Below are 25,929 nucleotides of genomic sequence, written 5' to 3'. Positions count from 1 at the left end.
CGTGCCAGTGCAATCACGATAATGTAATTAATACAATGTAATAAATAATGAATGTAATTATTCCCCTGTGCAAATCCATAATGCTGAAATAAACGACTGTATAGCAATAGCTCGTTGTGCATCTCCTCTGTTACCACTGGAAAACATTTCCTAGTTCACAATATTTAAACATGGAAGTGAATGAAAGCAAATGAATGCAGAATTATTTCTTAATGTAGTTTTTCATTTTTATTATCATGAAAAGTCAGTATGACTCACAAACCTACTTCATGGTATCTGCTAATAGTAGTGTTGAAGAGCTGAAGCAGATGCTGAACATTATTGATCAGATTTATTGATCATTCTAGGAGTAGTATTATTGCGTTGCAGTCAGACGTTTACATACACTCATAACAGACATGCATGTAATGATGTAGGGCTTTCCATGTTGTTTTTCTGGGGCAGAATAAGAGTACAACATGCATCTCTAATAAAAACTAAAAGATTACTAGTTTTTCTTTACTGCACTAGTTCTTGAGGGGTTTTCTGAAATCAACACAGGGTCATGATCATGTATGATTAGACATACAGGGTCAGAAATATACACACACCCACCAAGCTATATGCACAGCCCTGCTGTGACCTACAAGCTGCTAAAACACTAGTGTCACTGTCTACAGTAATGCCAGTTTTACATCACCATAGACTGAGAGGCTGTCATTTAAGAAAGAAGCTCGGCTAAAGTTTGCAGCTGACCACACGGACAAAGACAAAGACATTTTGGAGGAAGGTTTTTTGGTCGGATGAGACAAAGATGTTGGGGGGTTGAAAGTTAAGGTATTCAACCACAAGAACACTGTACCAACAGTTAAGCATGGTGGTGGTAGCATCATGCTCTGGGCTCTGGGATCATGCCAACAGGGGTTGGAATAATAAAGAAGGAGGACTACCTCAAAACCATCAGCTAGGTTGAAACCTTAATATAACCAACCAACTAGTGCTGAACAATATATAGTTTCAGCATAGTTACCGCAATGTTTACATATGCATAAGTCACATTGCAAGAGGTGTAATCTCATGTGCAAGGTAAAATTCAAATGATTTCTATTTGTCACTTTCCATGACATGATTCCCATAGGCAGGTTAAATCGGCCCAATGCTGTTTATGTTACTCTAATCTTGGATACACAGAGGGCATTATTAATATTTTGATATACTGGATTATTTACTTTTGGTAAAGCCTGGTAAAGATCTATTTGTTTATAATGCAGTATATAGCGCAGAAAAATAGCTTATTGCAATGTCATTTCTTCCAAAATGGTTCAGCTCTAGTACCAACAATTACTTCAAACACAAATCAAACATGGCTGTGGAATGGATAAAGCAAGCCAACATTAAGCTTTTGGAATGGCAGTCCCAAATTCCTGACCACAAATATGTGGACTGGGCTTAAAAGTCGGGTCTGTGCCCGAAAACCAACTAATTTAATTGAACTCTGGCAAGAACAGTGGCCAAATATCCAACCAGAAGTTTGCCACATGCTTGTTGGTAAATACTAAGTGTCTGGTCAAGGTGCAATTTGCTAAGGGATCATTTTATGCATATTAGATGTGCTGTATGTCCATTTTTTGTTTCATATATAAACGTTTGCGCCTTTAAAATGGCTCAGCGTGGTCCAGGGAAATAAGGCGACTATGAACCAAGGATCGCTGGTTCAAATGCCATCAGCAGTGAGAGTCCAGGAAAGCACAACTGGAGGCATTGCTAATGTTAGGGGGAGTTTACCTGAACAGAGGTTGGGAAATTGGACTTCGGAATTGGGCACAAAATGGGGCAAAATCTTGTTTTTTTTTTCTATTAGAAATGCATGTTGTAGACTCATTCTGCTGCAGAAAAATCAGTAAAAGCCCAATATTGCCATGACATTCAAGTCTATGAGTGGATGTAAACATCCCACCACAACTGTACTATTGCCAGTGGTTTTATGATTATGAAATACCTTAGACACTTTCAGTAACCATGTTTAGATATTTAAGTAAATTAGCAACCTAAATGGCTAGTCTTTGTCAATGAGAAACTATATTCACCTTGGACTTGGAATTGACTACCTGTACAAGAACAAGACCACTGTTACACGTAGACAACATCTACACTTCTGCAGTCATGTCTTCTTCTTGGCTTTCTTGGGGGCGGTGTAACTGGACGTACGGTGTTCTTTTCGATCATATTTGTCATGGCCTTCCCTGTGAGGAAAAAAAAAAAAAAATAGTGCTGCAATTAAGTAAATAACAGGGCCATTAAACTAAAATGCTGGAGATGGAGGAGAATTAGAATGCCTTTTTTAATTCAGTATATTAAAAATGTATAAATGTATAAAACCTTCATGATAAAGGGCTCAGGATGGATCAATGGCCCAAAAGGATTTGGGATAAAATATCTCTTTTATATAACTTTCAATAAAAGTTGTGACTGGTATTTCCTTCTCTTTTTAGGTATTTTCTTTTAGAGCTACAAGGTTTGGGTAAAAGATCAGGGATGCAATTATCAAAATGTGATGAGACGATCCTCATGAATCAAACTGAATCAAAACTTTTGATTTTACGCTTTTGGTGTTCATTTTAGTCCGGGCTGGACTTCGACTGTGCATAATATTCTTTTAAACTGAATATAAACACAATTATCATGAAAATTAACACATAATATAGTAAGGTATGCATGGAAATTAAAATAGCTTTGCACGTTTGCCCCAAAATGAATAGCATTATTCACTCTAATCTATGATTTACACAGGGAGAATGAGTTAATTATATACAATTTTGCATTGAATGTAAAATATCCGAAGAAATACTGCCATAACACACATTCAGTTATTAGAGGGTCTTTTTCTCTGCTTTTGACATGCTCATTAAACTGCAATCTCCCTGTAGACAAGTAATTCCACAACAGGGTAAAATGCAACGTATTGTCGCAGAGTAACTCACAAGGGCCCCTACCTAAAGCACCGGTTGCAGTACAGGTCCCGGTCACAGGTGTGGCATAGAATGGTGGCGTCCTGATTGCAGATGCAGCACCATGGCAGCTCTTCCTCATCCTCCCCATCACTATCTGAGCCCTGCCTCACAAAGGCGGTCGCAGAAGGTCTGGATTTAGATGACTGAGCAGGGACCTTCATCAAAAACAACGTTTCTTAATTGTGATCACATCAATTAATCAACATGCAGAAACATTCCTTGTGCTGCTTCCAACTTGCAAAGTGAAAGTATGTCAATTCTGTTTTTTAATGTGCCTTCCCTTAGCATACAAAACACATGAAGGCTGTAAACGCATTGCTAGGGAGATTAAAGCTGTTGTAGCTAGTGCCCCCTCATGGTAAAGATATGAATTACACATTAGGGCTTGAGAGCAGAAGCAGAGTAATTTTAGATGAAATGAATATTTATCCAGGTCACTTCACTCTGCTCTGATGATAGCCAGAGTGTCCTGCTTGTCTTATAGCATTTTATGTATGCTAGTTACAACCTCAGAATGATCATAGTCAGCCATACAACTGTTAACTGAGCAGAACCAGAGAGGAAAAAAGCTTATTAAAACCTTATGGAAACTAAATATGTACATGTGTTTTACACTGGAGTTGTTTGGCTAATGCTTTGTGTGAAAAGAGGATGCAGGCTATTAATATCAAAAGTCCGGCAAACAATGACATAGTCTTTCAGTTATTCAAGCATCTCCCTTTAGATATATGCAAACTCAAAATACGCTCAAAAGCTCAGCACTAGAGATGCCACATCACTACTGATGGGTATCGGTATCAGGCAGATATCAGTAGAAAAGCCTGGATGGGATATCAAAAGGAAAAAAATAAAAAATAATCATCTGATCCGATCCTGAAATAGCTCTTACTGATAGTGTGGGGTGTCAAGTTGTTAGCTGTGTGTTCCTTGAAGCATTTCAGTAATCTGAGCATGATATCTTACTTTTAGATGCTCATCTTAAGTAAAGCACTTCAATTAAAAATCATCCATGTCTTTTCTTCTTGTTCAGTGGGTGCTGGCATGTTGAAATGAGATGACAGAAATGCAACTCAAAGAAGCTCAAACTTCTGAGAAACGTGTGGAATGAGGAATCAGGTCATTCTAAAGGATTTTTCCCAACTTGGGAGACGGAAGTGTCCAATTTCTGACTTGGCCATGAATGCAGCATAAGCCATTCTAACAGGAGTAAATAAAACACATGATGGAATAGTTACCTCATGTTCCAGGTGGCAACATGATGGTGGCTATAATACCATAGAAACAGTGGCTTGTAAACACTATGGATTGTAAACATACAGGAATAACGAATGCATACAGTATAGCAAAGCTGAATGTGACTAGATTTAAGAAGGTCCTCTAATCGACATTTCAACTCCTAATCACCCAGTCCATCTGTAGATGGCGTAAAAGCAAGGACACAAAAAAGGGACACTGCTTTAAATAACAGTAGACCTTAAAGCCAAAAACAACAATGTACTGTTTGGTCAGAGTTCTGTATTTGAAACACTGCAGCTATTGTTCTTTATCCAAAGCAAATTTGTGTGTCATCACTTGCTACTCCCGTGGGAACTCATTTGCAGAAAATATATGGTGTTGAATCAACGCTGTGTTGTCTGCAGGTGGGAAAATCTGCAGACGAGCACAAGCTCTGTTTGAGATGAGATGTGCGTTACCTGCATCTTCTTAGATTTGGGTTTGGACGGTTCCTTATTTTCAGGGCCGCTACGCTCTGGAGGGATGTTATATCCACTGGCCTCATCTAAGGCAGCCTCTTCTGACAGCTGTAGATCAAGGGAAAGTGAAATACATGGCATTTACTATGGAAAAAAAGGAAACTGATGAACTTACAAAACTGATGAACTTACAAAAAAATATTTCTAGCTATAGACTATACATTTAAAAAAAGTAAATGTAAAAGGTTAAATCAGTCACAATGTTTTGATTTACTGTTAGAACACTGGGGCTGTGCTTTACAAAGCATTATGCCTACATCATCATTACATTAACTAAGTACTAATAAAGGTTATCAGCAACCCAAGTGAGTATTAATAGGAATTCATAACTGAAGTAGACACTGGAGTAGAAATATCTGAATTGAAATGTATAGACTAGAATATTTGTCCTACTGTTCAACAGACCCTTTTCAAAACTCTGCTCATTGCCTCCTCCTCAGTTTCTTCATCGCTGTCAGGATGCTGGAAGTCTGCCATGGTGACTGAAAAACACAAACATATAGATATATCCACATGGAAAATTACACAAAAACACATTGTCCACTTGTTCCAATGATCCTAAATAGGGGTGTACCAAAACAATTCACTGAAGCCAGTATATATGCACAGTATCAGCTCAATACTGATACCAGTGTAGTGTTAATGAGCATTCTGATATTTAGTAATAAGGGCTACTGTGACATTCAACACTCACAATACTATAGTAGACACCAAAGAAATACCCACTGAATACAGAATTCCAGAATGAATGGAAACCGGAATGGAATTTGTCTCCATTTTTTCCTGTTTTTGACTTTTGAACCTCACTTGAATCTGGCAGCTGTTCTTTATGTTGTGACCAAATTAAATAAGTGGATCAATAGAAATGCTCCAAACTAGGAAAAACATATTTTTACATTGACTTCCATGGAAAATTAAGAAGGTTTTTCCTTCTCCTGTAAAGTTGCTGTTTTGGAGATCTGAGGTCTTTGCATGACAGCAACAATATGTACATGTATTATTATTATCAATCTATTTTAAAGATAAAATAATTATAAATAATAGGGCTGGGCAATATGGTAAAAATACTATCTCAATATTTAAAGTTTTTTCGTGATATGCAATATTTATCATAATACATGTAATCATGGACTAAATACATCAGTAGTGATAGATTCTTATAAACCACTATTCAGATACTCTCCTGTAATGAATACAGTGATTTATTTATTTATTTATTCAACATCTGCTGCACTTCATCTAATTAAAACAGTCTAATTACACTGCTTGTAATGAAACCTGCAGCTGATCAGTGTTTATTAAGCACTAACAATATTGTTATCAAGATAACAACATTTATCACGATGCAATAAAATACTGTAATATTGCCCAGCTCTAATAAGTCATAATATATATTCATATAAATATAACATATATTTATATATATAATTTGTTACCAATTAATCTCTAAACCTTATATATTCTAGTACTAAAACAGCCTTTTCTTTCTAATGGGTAATTCTATTTTAATTAGGATAATTGTTGCTAGATTAACACTGGAAGAGAACGTTGATCCAGAGGCCAAAAAAAGGCCAGCAAAGACAATTGTTTAAAACTATTTATCCCAGTAGTGTGTTTCTGTTTGTAGAATACTATGTTATGGTGTAGTATAATTATACAATATATAGTAATATAATAAATGAAAACAGCAAGTAAACTTTCTAAAAATGTTACTGATATGTTGTATTTGCTTTGCTTCCGAATATTGACTTATTTAATTTCACCAGCAGCACAGCTTTAATGTGTTACAGGTGTAATCAAGCATTGATGACCTATCACTGTCTAGAAAAATGCAAATTACTCAGGTGGAAAAAGACATCTCAGACATTACTGTATATCCCCAAGTGAAGAAGGCTACCTTTGTCCGGGTCTCGTCCCTGCAGCACGGCCAGCCTCTTGGCCATCTGAAGAAGCTGCTCTTGACTGTGCTCCTCACATTTCAGCTCATCGATGGCCTCAGCCATGAGACGACTCTTCTCCTCCTCCAGCTGCCTGAGTGGCACCTGCTCATCATCTAGATTCTCATCCACCGCCCCAGACTCTTGCTTGTTGAGATCATTTAGAGGACTGACTGGACCCTCTGGGTTATTAGCTGGAGGGATCAAAGGAAAAGGGAGACTAAACCACATCTATTGCACAGTGTTTGCTTTTAGAACGTCCACCATAATGGCCTGTTTCTATCACAATCACTATAATCCACTATATTGACAAAACTATTGGGACACCTACACATTACACCTACAGGAGCTTTTATGACATCTCATTCTAAATCCATAGGCATTCACTGGAAGGGGAGTGGGTTCCCCTTTTGCCACTAAACCAGCAGGTCCGCAAAGCATTGGTGGATTTTATGCAATGTGTTCTTTACCTTTCACAATCATGAATTCAGAAAATCAAATATAGGTGTGCGACTCAAGTACTGTAGAGCTGCAGATCAGTCCAAGCCATGTTTGCTTGCTTGCCTTAACACACCCAGTTCAATTCTCAAAGAGCTTCGCAGTTACTGTAGCTTATGAAATCAGTGGGCGGGTAAAAACAAGACTGGAGTTTGACACCCTTCCTCTAAATAAGGCAGTGTAATAAATACCCTCTGGAGACTGTTGGTTGTCAATGGCAACTTCCTCTGTCATCTGCGTGAGTAAGTCATTGGCCTGTTCAGTCTGAGTCCTGGTATCAGGTGGCTGATGAACCTGCACAAAGTACCATTCTCAGTGCATCCATGTCCCACATCAAATGAAAAACTTCATCACCATCAATAAGTGATAAGTCTGGCTCTCTTGGCGGTCGTTAGTTTTACAAATCCTGTCAGAACTAGAGGGAATGTCAAACCGGTTGCATCAGAATTTTGACAGGGGTGTTTTCATTGGCTAGCAACGCGTCCATGTATATGCACTTTCGGTAGGGATGAATAATATGACATAAATATAACATCAAAATACTTGTTAAATTATTTATGGAAAATAGCTACGAATAATTATCAAAAAAAGGTATATCAACAATATCGCCAATATCCTGGGTACCCTGTCACCCAGGCCTACATCTGGCTTCTGATATACTGAAAAGGACAAAAAAAAATGTGTTAGTATATTTAAAAATATATATTCTAAGATTTACATGATTCGACATTTCACACACTGCACTGAGCCCAATTGACCAGGAGTATTATTTCTTGTGATAAAATGTAGTAGGTCAGTGTTTATTTCAACAGATGACAAACACTATGCTGAAAAGGTGCAAAGAGACCTACTGGGATTACAATACAACAAATTATACATTTTTAGGATTATTAAGGTCTTGTTCTTTTTTTCACTGAATCAGACATTTGTAAACGATTTATTCACTAAGCTTAAGCTTTATTTACTATGACCTTTTAAGTACATAATTGGAAGTCACTAATAATTGCATTGTTAGTTGTAATATTTTCCAATAAACACTTGTTTAGACCCTGTTATGCATTTTTGAGCATGACCGCCATGACTGTCAGTCTTGCACTTACTGGAGGTGGCACTTGGGAAGGAGGGGGTTTTCCTTGTAAGGCAGCCAAGCGGTCTTCCATGTCCTTAGCTGAAGGCACTGGCTGATCTGGAGCTTTCAAAGCAGCAAGGCGAGACTCAATCTCCCTCTCAGACGGTATGGATTCTGCATTTGATGTGGAAAACAAACATCTTTTGCTCATCTTGCTTGATGCAGTACATCTCAGTTATGGTGGTGACCAAGGCACACTCTTAAAGCTCTCTTACTTGGCTTTGTGTCCTCCTTCAGCTTCTGGAGTCTCTCTGCAATAACCCGGTCCTCCTTACTTAAACCTTTTGTTGAAATAAGAGCGGAGGCGCAGTTCTTTCCACTGTCCTTTCTTAGAGGCTGATTTGGAGTTTGTTTGGCTTCAAGAGCAGCAACTCGCCTGCAATATAAGACATCTTTAACATGTGGTATTTCAAATGAGTGGTAAAATATCTTCATGGTTATACCACAAAACCACCCACAGCTCAAAAACAGCATTCCAGAGAATAATAGTATTGCAAATCAATAGGTGTGTTTACAAAGGAAAGTGTTTGGAACATGTATATACACCCTTACTGCTTTTATAGGAATTAAAGAATTAAGGATCTAAGAGGGTAAGTAGCAGCCAGTTGCTGCTAATTAAATGCCCTTGGTTAACTGATCACCAGCAAGTGTGACCACCTTTATATAAGCAGATGTTTTTTGTGGTCTGGAGCGTTTAGGTGTGTGTTAACACAATACCTAGGAGGAAAGACATCAGCAAAGATCTTAGAGAAGCAAGTGTTGCTGCCCATTAATCAGGGCAGCAACAGGGCTTCCAATCAGGGCTTCCAATCTGAAGTCCATCATTCTACAGTGAGAAAGACGGTTCCCAAGTTAAAGACATTCAAGATAGTTGCCAATCTTTCACAGCAGTGAAAACCCAAACACAGCATATCAGCACAAGCACCTCATACATGCAGTCAAGCACAGTGGTGAAAGGGTCATTATTTGGGCTTGGTTTGCAGCCACAGGACCTGGGCACCTTGCAGTCATTGAGTTGACCATTAACCACCAAAGTATTCTAGAGTCAAATGTAGGGCCATCTATCCAAAAGCTAAAGCTTGGCTGAAACTGGGTCATGCAACAGGACAATGATCGCAAAAACACACCAACAAATGGCCCAATCAAATTCCAGGCATCATTCCAATTAAAATGCTGTGGCGGGACCTTAAGGGAGCACTCTTTCTCTACATGTCTAGATGATGTTAGAGGTACATAAACATAGTGATAGGAGTCTTGCCCATGGACTTGGTGTAGCGTGGTGCGCTGCCTCAGCTGGGGGGTATTAAACCCTCATATGGAAAGGCAATTTTGTTACCCACTACGCCACACTTGTTACTAGAGGCCTACAACATAAAGGTTTTCACATCCTACTTTTTGTAGTTTTCGGGTGGGGACCATCTTGCAGCATCATTCTGTTTTCCACTACTGCAAAAACAAAAGGAGATTAGTGTCACAGCTGTGTCACCGTTCCTTCCCAAGCTAAAGACATCAGGCGAGAGCTCACCTTGTGAGGTTCCCGTGGCACTGCCTGCACACCTTCTGCTGCGTGTTGCCAAAGCGGGGCACCAGCGCACTGTACGCCAGGCAGCCCGAACAGAACGAATGCCCACAGTTTTTACAGCCCATCTGCGACACACATACTCATTCAGATATACGGACACACCCATGTATATTTACCCCGTATAGCTACAATAATACAAACCTCTTTTTTAAAGAGCGTGAACTTTGACGCACAACCATGACACCGGTTATTCATTTTGGGCCACTGTCACTCCCTGCTCCAACTTCACATTTAAATACACAAGATGGGCGATAAATTTAGCACTAACTGCATTTTAAGACTAAATAAACTGACGGCATGTGATGTACAAGTTAGGATACACAAAGCATTTCTTTGCCAAATTCATATTAAACAACTAGCGAGGACTAAATGCAGACACTTCAGATTCAGCCTCTACCTGCTAAGGAAGAAAAACACAGGAAGCGTGTTCAGAGGCATCACGGTAAATGTAGTCCGTGTAAGAGCAATACACGGTAATGGAGGTATATGATAATCTTCTTTCATTATACATTTTTGAAATATAAATCACCGACGCATTCTTTCCTACAACTGCATTTGTGTCCGTAATTAATCGTTTGCTTAAATTGAAAATTAATTAATAAGTGTGTTCTTTGAACTACGTTACCCAGCATGACTTGTATAAAGCAGAACGTGTACGTCGTTTCTAAGTTTTTGTAAAGCATTTAATTTTTATTTATATTTATTTCACGTGTATAACATTAACATGATATTTTAAATGAACATGTAAATAAAAACTGTACGTTTTTGCATCGCAGTCCATCTCTGACGCGCTGAGTTTAAGTCACGTGATCAGAGTTGACCAATGAGCGTGAGCTTAGACTCCTCCTGGTTTTCGTTCAAATAATTTGAGCCCCAAGACAAACGGACGCTCGCTGCTCGCAGGAGTAAACAGAGAAGACTCGTGGACTTTTATTATATCTAGCTATAGCTAGCTATCTTGCTCTGCTGTGACCTACACTTACTTTAAAAGAGGAGCGTTTCTAATTTGTTAAAAAGAAAGCCACGTAAGTATGAAAGCTAGCTGTAGTTCATGAATCCTCTCTCTTGGCGTCCAGGCTAGTCTGCTGTATTGACTTCTTCGGCGACGGTTACATTTTGCATGCTTCTCCATGTTCACATCCTGCCAGCCGGATTGTTATAGGCTTGGTTAACACAGGTTATTAAGCTAGTGATTGATTGCTTGACATATTTAGGCAATTGGCTCCGTTTATTTGTAAACTCAAACGTCTGTTCACCTAGTTAACTATAACTAACGTCTGAGCGACTGATGCACTGCCATGCATATTAGCCACGTTAAAGGTGAATGGCTAACCCATACCACGTTGAGTTTAACGGTCACATTTCCTCTTTTTCCAAAGATAATCTAAATCATGGAGACGTATGATGTTAAAGTAGTTAGATAGCTAGTATTGCCAGTTAAAACTGCATTCAAATATTTTGATTACATTAAGTGCTATTAAGTTAGATAGCTAGCTAGCTACATTACATGCTTAGTTTTGTGTGGGACACAAGTCAAACTGCATGGGAAGATAATGCATGGATAACAGTATTGCCAGGACTGTGCAATACATCGTTTCTGAACGCCATACCTACTAATAGGTAGCTAATAATACCTCAAGACGATAATGTTGTTGGTTTTACACACACATACTTTAGTCAAAAAGTGCAGCCTGATGTTTAACCACATCTGAGATTGATCACCTCATTGATCTCCTTACCATTCCCAAAAGTAACGGTTTATGTGCAGGTTTGGGGTTGAGAAGCTTGCTGGTGGGAGTTTTATTTAATATAAAAGTTTTTTCTTATTACTTTCAGTGTATATTTAGACTTGATGTAGTCAAGGTTTGACATTCCTCATTTCTGTAAGCCAGCTGTGTTTGTTATGCAAGCAAGTATTATATTCTGAAGTTTCTCCTGAAACTGTCGATGCATTTTAATTAAGGCTCAAGATTGCTCAAAATTACCTCAGAATTCCCCTTAGCTGTTTTTTCAGCTAGTGTCCTTGCATGGATCAGGCACCTTATACTGGTTTTGGCAACATTTTTGTGTAAATCAGATGGATGAGTGAGCAGTGTTTCTCTTAGCAGGCCACTGGTAAAGCGGCGTGCTGCCATTGGCTTACCATGGCAGAGGGCGAGGCAGAGTGGGAGCTGTGCAAGGAGAACATCCAGCCCCTGAGACGAGGCCGAGCCATCTCAGCCTTGCACCAAGCACTCCAGCAGCAAGAGGGGTCCAGCACTGCTCTCAACCAACAGAAACAGTAAGTGAACGGCCTTTCAGTCTAATCCGTAATAATACACTGTGGTATTTAGAGTGTGTCCTCTACATTAAACACACACTGAAACTAATGACTAGTGCAGTAAGGGCACTCACCCAGGTTTGACTGATGGCTTGTGTGTGCATTCACAGGGCGTATGAGACAGAGCTGCGCATGTATGATGGAGACGACCCTCTTGATGTTTGGGATAGGTAAGCTGTGTTGGATGTGTTAACATACAGCTTGTATTGAGTTGTTGATCTTGGGAACTGTTGCTTTTTTTCCCTCTCTCTTTCTCACATGCTCTCTTATTTTACAGATATATAAAATGGACGGAGCAGAACTACCCACAGGGAGGAAAGGAGAGCAGCTTAAACATTCTTCTGGAAAGAGCAGTCATGAAGTTCACAGAAGAAAAGAAATATCATAATGATGCCCGTTATGTTGATCTGTGGATCAGATTTGTAAGTTATGTTTTTTTTTGTTTTTTTTTCCTTTTCTCCCTTCTTCCTGGTTGTTCATGCTTGCACTCTTAGTTTAGTAGTAGGGGTTGTCAACTCTGTTAAAACCATTTAAAGATTTGTGACTTGATGCTACTTAACCAAGTCAATAAAACAAATGTTAAAAGCGAGCCCTGGTTTGTGAGAGATTGAACTGTGGTGGTTGGAGTAGGGCTCTAGGTAGAAGCCACTGAGGTGAAATCCTAATTTTGGTTCAGGGGATCACTTGGTCAATTTCTTTCTGCTCAGATCAAACACAACAGAGGAAACAAAAAATTTTAACACTCTAAATTACCAGCATTATTTATTTCACACTGAAAGTTTTGTGTTGATTCTACTTTTTAAAACCACTATTTGATGTATTTATTGAACTGAAAAAGAGCAAAAGGTTTAAGTGACCGTTTCACAGCAAGGTACCAGCATCATTACTGTACACAGTCATAATTTAGAATATTATGACCACATTGGTTGAGAATGAACTCTGCCCATGATAAGTGCCACAGCACTTTGTAGTTTTGTAATTAGACTGTAAACCATCTGTTTCTCTGCACATTACTCAAAGCAGTTTTTTTTAATTGTTTGTTTGATTTATTTATGTTTGTTTGTTTGACAGCTAGTGTATTTATGTCCCCTTTTTCTGTCTACAGGCAGAAGGCTGCTCTGACCCTCTTGATGTCTACCGGTACATGCAAGCTCAGGGCGTAGGGACAATGCAGGCATCTTTTTACATTGCATGGTCTGAAGAGTATGAGAAGAGAGGAAACTCGCGGATGGCCGACAGCATTTTTCAAGACGGTTTAAAGTGTGGGGCCGGACCGTTAGATAAGCTCCAGCAATTTCACAAGTATGAAATTTCTCATGGTTTTATTTTTGTTCATTTGTTTTAAAGAATGATTTTTGTTATATCAGATCTGGTGCTTTTTAAGATGTAGGCCTTCTGTTATCAGTGACTTGCTAACAGCTCTTCTGTGCCATAACTGAAATGATATCCGTTCACAGGGCATTGCAGGCACGTGTATGCAGGCAGATGATGACAACGGTAGTTGATCAGGAGAAGGTGGATGATGAGCCTCCTGAGCCTCAGAGGATTTCTCTAGTGGAGCTGAAAGCCAAGGGAAAGAAGAAAGCATTTGCTCCCATCAACAGGGTGACTGGCTCTGTTGGCTGTAAGTGATTTTCCTAAGGGAAAAAAATGTAAGAATGTATGCAAGTCATGGCTTTCTGCGGTTGACAATCTCACTTGGGGGTTTAGGGGTTAGTATCTAGTGCATGTAAAAGAACAGTTGCTGTAAGAAACTGTCATGTTAATGGTTAAATGCTTTGTTTTCAACAGATTCACGGGGTCTGCAGTTTACACAACCTCTTGGACCAACAAAGAACAGTCGCCTTATGATATTCGATGAAAATAAGGAACATTTTGATCCCCAGGAGCCCAAACTTGAAAGCTGGACAGCTCCCCCATCTGCTAAGGCTAAGGAGAATGAACAGAAACCTGATAAATGGACTAATGCTAAGGTACAAGTTATGAGTTCATAGGTTGTTGTGGTCTGTGTGTGTTTTTGTTTGGTCACTTTAGACAATATTTGTTGAAATATTAACTAATTTATTACTTTTATTATTTAAAATATAAAATTATTAACAATTTATTTTAAATGAAAGGTGGGTTTTTTCCTATAGATAGCAATGTACATTACCTTGTTTTGCATGGGTTTGTCTTGTCTTTTAATACCAATATGCTTCTCTTTCTCTCCCTCTACCTATTACCAGTTGCCCCAGAAGTCCAGATTCGGTCATACTGTAGCAGTTCCACCGCCAAAGCCAAATTTCCAACCTTTTGTTGAGGAGAGTGATCAGCCTCCTGCAGTGTGAGTGTTCTCTGAGATACTGTTATCCTCTGGTCTCATCAGGGTAACGCATGCCAATTAGGCCCTGAGCTTTTGGCTTTTAATGTGCATGTTAATCACTGAATGATTTATCTCCAGCTTATCTGCCCTGTCACTTTATAGGACACTGTAGCACTTGAGGGTATGTTTAGCAGATGACGTTAAAAATAGGGTATAAAAAATCACAAACAACTTTAAATATTTGTGTAAAAGTGATTGTTATGGTGAACTTGCTCACATGTGTATGTTGGTGAAAAGTATTCTACGTTTCAAACATAACCAAACATCAACTCAATAAATGGTGCCTGTGGGCAAATTTTGTTTTTGTTTTAGACCGTGACAATGTGCAAAAATGAAGCTATACATGTTTGTTGGCATTGAGTGGATTTTTCACTTGTGCCTTTTCTTCCCTCAGAACTCCATGTAAGATTAACCCGGCAGTGAACTCTGTGCTATCCGCGAGGAAGCCAAGACGGGAAGAGCAGACTCCACTGAAGCGGTTACAAGACAGGCAGCATCATATGCAGCTCCAGCAGGAGAACGACAGCAGAACTGGAGAAAAGAGCATGTACTGCAAGGAGCTGCTTTTCAGTGGCATAACTGAGTTCTCTTTCGAAGAGCTGCGTGCTGAGCGGTACCGCCAGAAATGCAGCCAGAGACTGGAAGCAGGGATGAGCAGCCAAGAGCAGCGACAGTCCAGTTAAAGTGGCTGACGAGTGAAGAGGCTGAAGAGACTAAGGTGTATCCTGGATGCCCCCTTTTCTCTGTACATTTTTAAACATATTCCAGCTCTTAACTCTTTAACAAGCCCACTGTGAGCAGAAGTAGGTGTGTTAACACAAACACTCAAATATGCAGAGTAAGCTCTGGATACTCTAAGGTTGGCTTATGTTTGTTTTTGTTTGTTCTGTTGGTTTTACCATTAAGAAATACAAGCCGCTTGAGTCTCAGTCTGGCAAAGGCTATACTGAAAGTTAAAAAGTCAATTGCTAGCATATTACTGTGGCAGCAGAGGGGTTGTTCAAGTGTTCTACAGTGTGTGTGGGGATTTTTCTCCATTTGAACAGACCTTTTCCAACCTTTTCAGGTTGAAAGTTAGTAGTAGTAGAAGAAGCCGGTGTGCAGGCGCTAAAGCAACTGTCTATTCAGGCTTCCATTAGAAAAGTTTTGTTCTTTTTAATAAATGCAGGCAACAAAACGTCAGTTATTTTAGTTTAGTAATCCGTTGTATGAGGCAGCTTGAGATTGGGTTGAAAATGCAGCAACATTTACATGGAATAACCAATAAGTTTAATGCGTATACCTGCTGGTTTGTCTTCGAAAAATTTAAACTAAAGGTTTACAAACCAAGTAAACTGAACAAAATTGCACCCTTTTGTTCAGTAGCCGTGTTGCCTGAAAGTTTTGCTCTTTTGTGGTGCATGAAATGGGTTCTTATTGGTCAGTAATGCTTTGAAATATTGGTCAAATCAAAACGTCCGACATTCGTTTTATTTTTAAAGCAATAATACCGTGCAATTGTGCATTTCTGGTATTCCTTAAAATGTATGCGAGTGACCTATAGCTGTCTCATTGATTAAGACTCTTCTAGGATTGTATTTCTGTGGTTGTATCTCTGTGCTTTTGTAATATATTGTCATTTTTTCTAACACTGCTGTAAGAGACAAGACGACCCACCCGTGCAAATGTTCATGTTATATCCCCCTCCTTATTTTGTACTGTTGTAATTATGTTCAGAGATGGTGAACAATTTTCTCTTGTTGTCCCATACCTTCTACACAGGGTGGTCACCCATCGCGAAAACCAGCTTATAGCTTGTAATAAACAAAAGCAACTTTTTTTTAATATGGTGTTTCTGTTGCTTTTGAAGTGGTGCTTAAAATGCATCACACTTTTTTTAATGTTTAATAGGTGTTAACGAAGGACGTGAGCAAATTGTTGTTTAGTTACTTGTTTGGATTTGGTGTCACTATTCTATAGATACCTGAAGCAGATCCAGGTATGATATAGCCCTTATTTCTAAGGGAGGAGTGTGCAAACCTGTGTATTTGGTAAAGCAACATTTCTAGTGTATTTCTAGAGGACTGTGCAGTAGGAATGTCTCAAGTCTTCTGTGCTGGGCATGCAAGACATGTCTTAATGTTGCCTTACTTCCCAGTGAGGTGAAACCTAAAGGTTTAACACATAATGGTCAGCAGAGGGCATAGCATGTGTACCTATGGAGTGTTTGTCCAAATACACACGGCTTAGGCACCCTGTTCTAAAGAAAGCTGAAGGACACAAATGACATCCCAATTTTTATTCTAAATGATCTTAAAAGCATATAGTGTGGTTTCTCCAGGAGGAGCTTCAGAAGATGCTTTAACACCTCCACATCAATCCTGGAATGATCTCCTTTCTGAATCATGGCCACAACATCTTCATTAGAGCTGTTTGGAGGAGTTAAGGCTTACGGTAGATATTCAGGTTCTTCTTGGGGTCAATAAAGGAAATCTAGGACAGTCATTAAATAATTATGGAAATGATTATAAATGATTCCTAGAACAACTCTTAGTTGGATCAGGCAGCTAAGGCATGTGGTTCAAATGCAGCAGTAAAATAATAAACTAATGGAGCAGTGACTGCTCAGCGGTTACAGCTCGGCAAGCTGCCACTGTCGGGCCCTTGAGCAAGGCCCTTCACCCTCTCTGCTCCCTGTGCGCTGGATTTGGCTGCCCACGACTAAGGGTGTGTGCTCACTGCCCTTAGTTCCATAATATGTGTGTGTGTTCGTTACCACATATGGGTCAAATATGGAGGACAGTGATGAGTACTTGCACCTTTTACCTTTAATCACAGGTTTTAAAATCACATGCTTTTCAACGTTTTGTCAATGACTTCATAAGATGGGATTAAAAACATGATTACTGAGGAAGGCTACTGCTGCTGCAGTTGTGATATACTGAAGTTTCTATAAGCAATTTTGTCTCTTGCTTTCTGGAGGCCTTTGGAAATGATGTCCCACGTTTTGAAGTGTGCATTAAAAAAAAACGTCCTTAAGGAAATGTTTTCCTGTTTTCCACTGGCAGCTTGCTGGTCATATTAATGCTGGTTAATATTTGATTCAGTTTTGGAATTAGGGGAAAAGCTTAATACTGATTAATATTTTAGAGTGGCTCTTGATAGTAAACAGTCTTTCTGAGGAAATGGTTTGTAGGACTCTCAAATATTTCATACTAACTAAAGCAGGAAATTTGCTATACCAAAATATGTCTAATGTAAATAATAATAATAATAATAATTATAGGAATTATTATAGCAATAACTATAGTGGTATTTAGACTGGGACTGTCTTAACAAACTCCGCAATTATGTGTCTATTTCTGAAAACATGGGGCTTGTAAGGTACCAGAACAATGGATTTTGCTTTGCTTGTAAGATGTAGCCTATTACAGCCGGTTACATCATCCGAATGGTAAGTAGCCAGCATGCTTATGCTGACACTTCAGATCCCACCATATGCTGATGGACATTATGAAAATTGTTACGATCCTTTAAATGTCATTTACTTTAGATAAATCTGTTGATCAAGGCTCTGACAGACTCTGCTGTTCAGACTCTGCTGTTCCACCGTGCTCTGTATGGATGTGAAATATTTTCCCATCGTCCCGTTGATAGTTTAATCTCACTGGTCACGTTTATCTGGGATTTGTACTCTAAAAGGTTTCTTTTTCAACTGAAAAACAAACTATAAATTATAGGTTGTCATGGCCTATTTGCAAATATGCAAATCTCCTGAGGTATATCTTTTGAGCTCTAAAGAAAGTAATCTAAATTTAAAATATAATAAAATAAAGATAAAACTGCCATATTTAGTGCACATAACACTTAAGATGTTTGATAGCTCTGCCACAGTTAGTCCTCACGGGATATCTAAAACATACACAGCCATTCATTGTTAATAATCTTATCTGCTAATAAACACATTCAGCTACAACAGATAGTAAATAGTGGGGATATTAATAGTGGCAGATAGTTATGAGTCCATTTAGGTTTTAACATGGTCATTAAACAGGTAGCTGTGATGGGAGGGTGTGCCGCTGGTCTGGTATGGTTGGTGGTGGGTGGGGGGTCTGATGGTCGGATTGGTAGGTGGCAGCTGGTCTGACGCAGGTAGAGTGGACCTCAGCGGGCAATCTTCCAGCAGGTCGGGCTGGGTGGCCATTTTACTCAGAGAAGATAAAATAAGCATGAACCTATTGGTACCGTGCCTAATGCCAGTAGCAGGATAGAGGGGTATAAAGCCCCCCAGCATAGAGCTGTGGAGCAGTGGAACTGTGTTCTCTGGAATGATGGATGGTGCTCCATCCAGTCCCTTTGGGATGAGTTGGGGAGTTGGGCATGAGGTGGGGTGATGATCATTCAACGTACTGACCTCAATAATGCTTTTGTCACGGAATGCAATCAAATCCTCACAGCAATGCTCTAGTCAAAATCTAATAGAAATAGTAGCCTTCCAAGGACAGTAGAGCCAGTTACTCTTGTCCATTTAGTGCACCTTGTCCTTTGTTGTAGCAACATTTTCACCAATAAATCAGTGTACTGTAGTTTTTTTATTTGTGGGTTACTGCTTATTAATTTAGCTGTTATGTTTTTATCATTATTTATTGCGTAATTGGGTCGTTGTTCATCTGATACAACATCTGACTCCTGCAGACAAGGCCGTAAATGATGAGAGAAGTCAAAAAAGAATGGCTGGATTGGTTGGAGCTGGCAGAAAGGCTACTGTAGCTTAGATAAGCAACCGCTGTACAGTCGTGGGAAACAGAATAGCATCTCAGAAAGATCAAAGCTTGAGGCGGATGGACCACAACATCAGAAGACCACGTCTGCTTCCACTTTAGGAAAAACTGGAAAAACATAGCCTGTCCTAGCCCACTGTAACTATATATATATTTACCCTGAAATACAAGTATCCAACTGCGGCTACAATTATTATATTATATATTCTATTTAGCAGAATTGTGTGCATTTATTTAACCTTTCATGCTTGAAGCATCCCTTTTTTACTAAACATAATGATTAATAATTAGTCTATAAAATATTTAGAATATTTCACAAGTCCAATGTTCAACAAGAGATTGCATTAGCATGGATGCTAGTTATCATTATCATTGTGGATTTGCTAATTCTGTGCTAAAAAAGCTCAACCCACCAGCTTTTGATATTTGTTTGTAAACGGGTGAACAGAGGACAAGACATCCATATTCACTATTCGTGTCGGACACAGGAGGAATTTTGGCCTCTGCCTTTAATCCATCTGTGCAGTGAACACACACATACACTCCAGTGAAACTGTGAGCACACGTGCCCTGGATTGCTGCAGTGCCCAGGGAGCAGAGAGGGTGAAGGGCCTTGCTCAAGGGCCCAACGGTGGCAGCTTACCGAGCACTGGGTATAGAACCCACAGCCCTGTCATCAATAGCCTGGCGCTCAAGGGCCTTGCTCAAGGGCCCAACAGTGGCAGCTTGCCGAGCACCAGGTATAGAACCCATAAAAAAATGCTGAAAATGGACTTTGACAAGTTACATGGGCTAAATAGCAGCTCAGTCCTAGGTGGAAAAGACTGAGATACGGTTCAAATAAAATGAGTTACATTTATCTCAGTGATTTAGAATTGTGTTGTTAAACTGGCAAAGCACTTGCTAAGGTGCAGATAATTTTTCATTCCATGGAAGCTACTACTAACTGATCCAGATAAATATATCCACTGACAGAAAATCCATAGCTTTCCTGCTCAGAGCGAGCCGTTGACAAGTCCCTGCTCCGTGTGCTTAATAAGCTACTGCAATGCCCTGCTCGGCTGCATTTCTCCTCTCATTTGCGCTTCTTTCATGTCCAATGGCCATTTTTTAAATATTGTGCTTCTTAACATGTCCGCTGGGGCCAGTTATGACTTCTTGTTGAACTGGGCTTTAGATACGTGGCAACCAAAGATTTTTTGTCAAGGTATGTCCACAAGAGTGTGTATGTAGTAAGGTTATCAATAATGACTCTCATGACCCCTCCTCATCCCAACTCATTCCAATGGTATTGGATGGAACTCCATCACTTCAGAGAATTCACAGCCCAATACTGGGGGGCTTTATACCCCTCTAGCCAACTTTTTTTCAACACAATTAGAGTAAAAATGATAAAACTAACAGCATTGTAATGTCATTTTTATTTACTATTTTAAATAGTGCTGTAACTCTCATTCTCTTACCACTCCATCATACCCCTCTCTGTCTCACACATACAGCTGCTCCTCTCTTAGCTCAAAGCCCAAAGACCGATCATCCATTTATCTCTTAAAAATGTGTTGAAGCGTTTTCTCTATTAAAGCTTCTCTGTCTGAGCTTTGTCGTGTTCGAGGCTAAAGCTCTCAAAACGACACTGAGATATTATAAGAACGGATTCCTCTAGACAGTTTATTAGGCCAGGCATTTATTTCTTCTCCCGCCCAAAGATTAGAGGATGTGCTAGCTAGCATTTTAACTTTTGATTAATCAGAATAATCACAGACTATTGATTAATTCGTTTTTATCAACACTGTGTAGCATTTTCATGGCCTTAGGGCTAGAGCACACCGACCATATGGACGTGGATGTCGGGTTGGTGTGCCCCGGCTGGTCGTGTGTGTTCGTAATTGTCTAGAAATGTTTGGTCGAATTCGTCAGGGTGAATTTGTGTATGATCATGTTTGCTGCACACTCAGCTGCACACCTACTGAAGCTCAGGAAACTAGGACTAGCTCACAGATTCCATTCTTAGGCGATACCCTCGATAGCTAGCCAGCTTACTGCAGTATATAACTTTGGCAGAAACAGGCAGAATTTTGCTTGCAAGACCTGCATATCACTGCATACCCGAGGCACATTTGTATGAAGTCGGGTAATATTACTGAACCACATGATCAGTCCACATGATTCTGTATCTCTTAGCTCATCCAGAAAAACTTAAAGTGTGATTTACACTTCCCAACTGTAGAGGGAGCCCAGGAGCAAGAAATCTCCAAATTTCCATAGTGTTACTTTAAGCTCTAGAGAGGCAATCACTCTAGTTTGTAATGTCAACAGACCAAACTAACATGCAGTTGATTCAACTCTGAGATCTCATTTGAATGTAAAAATTTATATCGTAGATAACAACGTTCATCTATCTCACAATAGCGGAATAGGTGAGACATGGACTTTGGTATATGTTTACAGTGCTGGTCTGCAAAAAAGTAGTAAGAACAGTACTGTTCTTTCTTGTGCTTTAGGAGCATTCTGAGCTGAACTATGTGCAATGTATGAGTTTATATTGGCATTGTACCCTGGAATGGGTACAGTTTTCTTGGCAGCTAACTGAACAAAGAATATGGTTACATTATATATTATAACATTGTATTCATGTTGTTGTGGGATGGTAACTAAAAGAGACAAAATATGGGTCTAGCACTTTTCAAGCTTTTAAAATATTAAGATTGGCAGGGGATTTCTAAACAGTAAATGTCAGAATTTGGGCATATGACAGTATTTTAGAGACAGTGTACGCAATTTAAGCTCAGTAGTAGACTGAAGACATGATAGTATGCTTAGCTTGTATGAATGTGACCTATGCACTTATAATACAGTGACACTAAATACAATAGGCCAAAACTGGGTTGTTTTTAAACATTGAACACTGTTACTCAAGTCAATTAACAGTTAGCATAACACAATTAAATACATTTACCTGAACTCAAAATATGCAGAAAATATGATCATATGTATCTCTACTAGTTTGACTTTATGAACTTAACTGATTTAGTTAATTTAATTTTTTCAATTATTTCAGGTCATGCAGTTCGCTCCCGATCCCCAAACCACAACACTATATTTACTGTCTTACACTGCGCTACACTGCTTTATGCTATATGTTAGAAATCTGATGGACAAAATGCAATGGTAAGAAGCAAAGCATGGGACTGTATGGCTGTTATTAAAGTATGCTCTGACATTTCTTTTAGTCCAGTCAATTAAATCCTCACGCCTCATAATCTCTTACACGCTCTGCCAACGTTTCCCAAAATGAGCCCAAATGTGTATTAGGGCTAACAAAACCACTAAAGCCCAGATGTACAGTTTTCTGACAGTCTACAGTATATACAGTGGAGCTCCCCACTCTGATTGCATTGCCATCAACGCATCTGTCTTATATGTATCTGTGCTTTTTCCTTTCTGAGAACACACCACGGGACTTTACCTGCAATGAGCCTACAGTAAAATTCACAGAGCTTACAGCTCTCAAGAGCGTAATTACATACAATGCTCAGAAAGGAAAGAAGACCATGTATCTTCTGCAGCAGCTAAAAAAAAACCCTCTCTCAGCTCCCAGCAAATTATACCATGTCATCAGGTCTGCTGAGAAAGTCATCATCTGCTGTTCAACATGTCAGGAATTCATGTCAAGAGCAAGAGCCTCTTGGGTTGAAACCACCAACCCAAACCAACCCAGACACTAATGCAGTGTTAGTGGTCGTTTCTGTTGGATTGTGAGTCATTTTCGTCAGTGTTGTTAAAAGTAGTATCATACTGATTAGCACTGTTGAAGTTTCAAAATGTATCATTCACTTTCTAGTCAATTAACTCCATACAGGGTAGATAAACTGGAAATTGGCCAATATTGGTCATAAGAGACACAGATTTAAATATATCTGTTCATTCAGCCTACAGCCGCTTTGCACCGCCCATTCATACTAAAGTTATAAGTAGTCAATTTGGGCTTTTGTTTTGCAAATACAGGGCTACAGCTGAAAAGCTTTACAACTTGCACTAGTTTTACATTCTAGAGGCTTTTTAAAATCAACACAGGGGCACAGTTATACATACACCTACTAAGCTTATTAATTCAATGGTGCTCTAAGTTCCTAAATGTCTTTTTGCTTGCCATGATCCTGCTAGTGATCATGATTGACTACAGCTGGTAGCTTCTCTGTGTTCTGTTCATAAAAGTTTGATTTGTTTGACAGCACTCATTTAGACTGACCAACGCACAGGACAGTGGGAACATTCAGGGAGCTCAGTGAAGATCTGGGATGGATGATTGTATTATAGATTTACACAAGTTTCTAAAAAGCTGCAGATTCCAGGATCAGAAGTGCAAACGGTAATACAAGTTATTGGAGACCTGAACTTAACCTGGAACCTAATCCACCAATACACTGGTCTGCCATGAACTGGAAGTTGCCGCAATCCCTGTGTAACTGGCTTTATGTTTTACATCACCATGGACTGAGACGTCCAAGAAAGAAGCCCCTGCACCGAAAAAGAATGAGATGAGACAAAGATTAAGGAGTTGAAGCATTCAACCCAAAGAATACTATAATAGCTGTTAAGCATGGTGGTGGTGGCATCATGCTCTGGGGCTGTTTTGCTGCCAGCTTAATTGGTATATTGCACAAAGTGGAAGGAGTAATGAGGAGGATTCATCAGCACAGACTCAAACCAGCAGTTAGGTGGTTGAAACTGTTCCAGCAGTACAATGCCCTTTGTTTTAATACTGACCCTGTGTTGATTTCAGAAGACCCACTAAAAATTAAAAATCCAAAATCTAGTTTTTCTATTAAATGTACATGCTATCAATCATTCTGTCCCAGGAAAAGAACAATTTGATGAAATCTTTGAAATCTCTTAATACTCCAAGGCTTATTACACACTAAGGCTTATTACTCAGTAACTACAGCGACTTCTGTACAAACTGGTGGGGCTATTCTTTGGTAATAGACGTTTGTGATAACACACTGTTGGGCCACAGGCCTTTTTAAGGGGTTAATGGCACAGTAACAAAATAAGCTTGTTTAATTTGATGGGAACTGCAGAGTATGGGCCTTAAAGTTAAATTCTGAACCAGGTGAATGTTAATACTGGAACCAAGTAATAATTGTTATTATTGGAACCAAGGGATTTTTTTGATTTCTTACTATGTATGACAATGGTTCATATGAATAATTATTTAATTAACAAATAAAACATCACCACTTTTGCCAAATATATTAGATAGTTCTATGACTTTATTTTCACTTTACTTTACAAGCTTTGTAATATGTCTTGACATATAGTTTCCTTTCATTTTTGCATTAAAAACTAGTGTTTTAGCAGAACAGAGAAGATGGCCATTCATATTAATGAGCACAAAGACAGCAATAAAGGCCGGCAATGTTCCATTCTTTGGGTGTGTAATTGCCCACAGTCTATTTCAAGGGTCTTGTCTTCATTCTCTGCCTTGTGTTAGAAGCCTAATTCTGCATAACAATAGGCTCAATGACCAGCAGTGCAATGGCTGTTAATACACAGCGGTCACGCGCCAAGTCAATTGTTGCCGAGTCAAGGTTCACTCACCATAACCGCTGAGATGTCCACCATACTGACACTTCACCTTTATCATTATTTGAACTGACATTTGTGTGCTTTACTTTTTTTTCCAAACACAGTGGACAGTGATTATCAGTGTCCTGCAGAGGGTCACCAATAGGAGTTCTAAAAGAATGCTGATAATAAGATGAGGAAGGGATTAGAGAGTTTTAGTATGGGTCAGCGGGGAAGGGTAGTGGGCGTGCACACTTCAGTGGCGAGAATGAGTAGTTCTTAAGATGCAAATGAGAATCACCACCCCTCTGTGACTGAGGCTATTGATTAAACAGCCTCTTTTATGATTTACCTGTTCAAAGATCAGATTATAGTAAACTGCATTTCTAATGCACTGCTGGGGAACCTACAACGGCCCACCGCTGTACCAGACTTAATTATTCATTTGTAATCTATTTATGCAGAATTGTGGCTATCCTACCTTTGGTGGCTATTACATGAACAGGGTCTACTGTGAATTCCCTAATGTTATCTCACCATACCGAAAAAAGTGCACGTAACAGCAGCCTTCCCTGCCTCCTATGACCCTGATCATCGCATAGATTATGCATGAGCTGACCGCCTCTGTAGCACACGACACCCCTGAAGCATGCTTACCTGCTGTCTCTGAAGCTGAGAAGAGCGAGCCAGGTAGATATACCATCTCTAAAATGGAGCCACAGGTTAAACATTTCTTCACTACATAGTGAACTTTTCGTAGGCATCTCTATGTGAAGTGGAGAAGACCTGCTGCACTCTTACAATATTAGCTATGACATAATAAATAAATAATAAATACATTATTTATTTATTATTGATTCTCCAGAGTAGAGAACAGCTTACTTTTATTTTGTCAATCAATGCATGTCTGATGTTTGCCTTAGATTTGCACTGGAGGTAGGAGGTTAATGTAACTAACAAGTTATGGAAGCTCATACTCCACCAATTACCATTGAGCTAATTGCATCACATACTGGCTTTAAACCACAT

At 39.3% G+C, this 25,929-nt stretch overlaps 2 protein-coding genes across 4 annotated transcripts; one reads left to right on the top strand and one right to left on the bottom strand.

The window, feature by feature from the left end:
* Positions 1 to 202: 202 nt before the first annotated feature.
* On the bottom strand, positions 203 to 10,293 carry zfyve19 (zinc finger, FYVE domain containing 19). 2 transcript variants are annotated; one of them, XM_072689749.1, is made up of 11 exons: positions 10,032 to 10,293; positions 9,834 to 9,955; positions 9,701 to 9,754; positions 8,524 to 8,684; positions 8,280 to 8,422; positions 7,371 to 7,473; positions 6,642 to 6,875; positions 5,150 to 5,226; positions 4,685 to 4,792; positions 2,973 to 3,145; positions 203 to 2,222 (listed from the first exon to the last, which is right to left on the bottom strand). In XM_072689749.1, the coding sequence occupies exons 1-11, from the start codon at positions 10,083 to 10,085 to the stop codon at positions 2,141 to 2,143; spliced, it is 1,311 nt and encodes a 436-aa protein (XP_072545850.1). In that variant the 5' UTR covers positions 10,086 to 10,293; the 3' UTR covers positions 203 to 2,140. The 2 variants fall into 2 exon arrangements, with proteins under 2 accessions (XP_072545850.1, XP_072545851.1); XM_072689750.1 differs by having other exon boundaries at positions 2,973 to 3,091.
* A 480-nt stretch (positions 10,294 to 10,773) lies between these two features.
* Positions 10,774 to 17,595, top strand: bub1bb (BUB1 mitotic checkpoint serine/threonine kinase Bb). Of its 2 annotated transcripts, none has more exons than XM_072690496.1 (9): positions 10,774 to 10,915; positions 11,999 to 12,171; positions 12,321 to 12,380; positions 12,488 to 12,632; positions 13,316 to 13,512; positions 13,668 to 13,834; positions 14,002 to 14,183; positions 14,436 to 14,533; positions 14,967 to 17,595. In XM_072690496.1, exons 2-9 carry the CDS (start codon positions 12,035 to 12,037, stop codon positions 15,253 to 15,255), a joined length of 1,275 nt encoding a protein of 424 aa, XP_072546597.1. In that variant the 5' UTR covers positions 10,774 to 10,915; positions 11,999 to 12,034; the 3' UTR covers positions 15,256 to 17,595. The 2 variants fall into 2 exon arrangements, with proteins under 2 accessions (XP_072546597.1, XP_072546596.1); XM_072690495.1 differs by having other exon boundaries at positions 11,996 to 12,171.
* Positions 17,596 to 25,929: the final 8,334 nt, after the last annotated feature.

Source organism: Salminus brasiliensis, chromosome 10 (genome assembly GCF_030463535.1).
Source record: "Salminus brasiliensis chromosome 10, fSalBra1.hap2, whole genome shotgun sequence".
NCBI lineage: Eukaryota > Metazoa > Chordata > Actinopteri > Characiformes > Bryconidae > Salminus > Salminus brasiliensis.
This window is presented reverse-complemented; position numbering and strand designations above follow the sequence as displayed.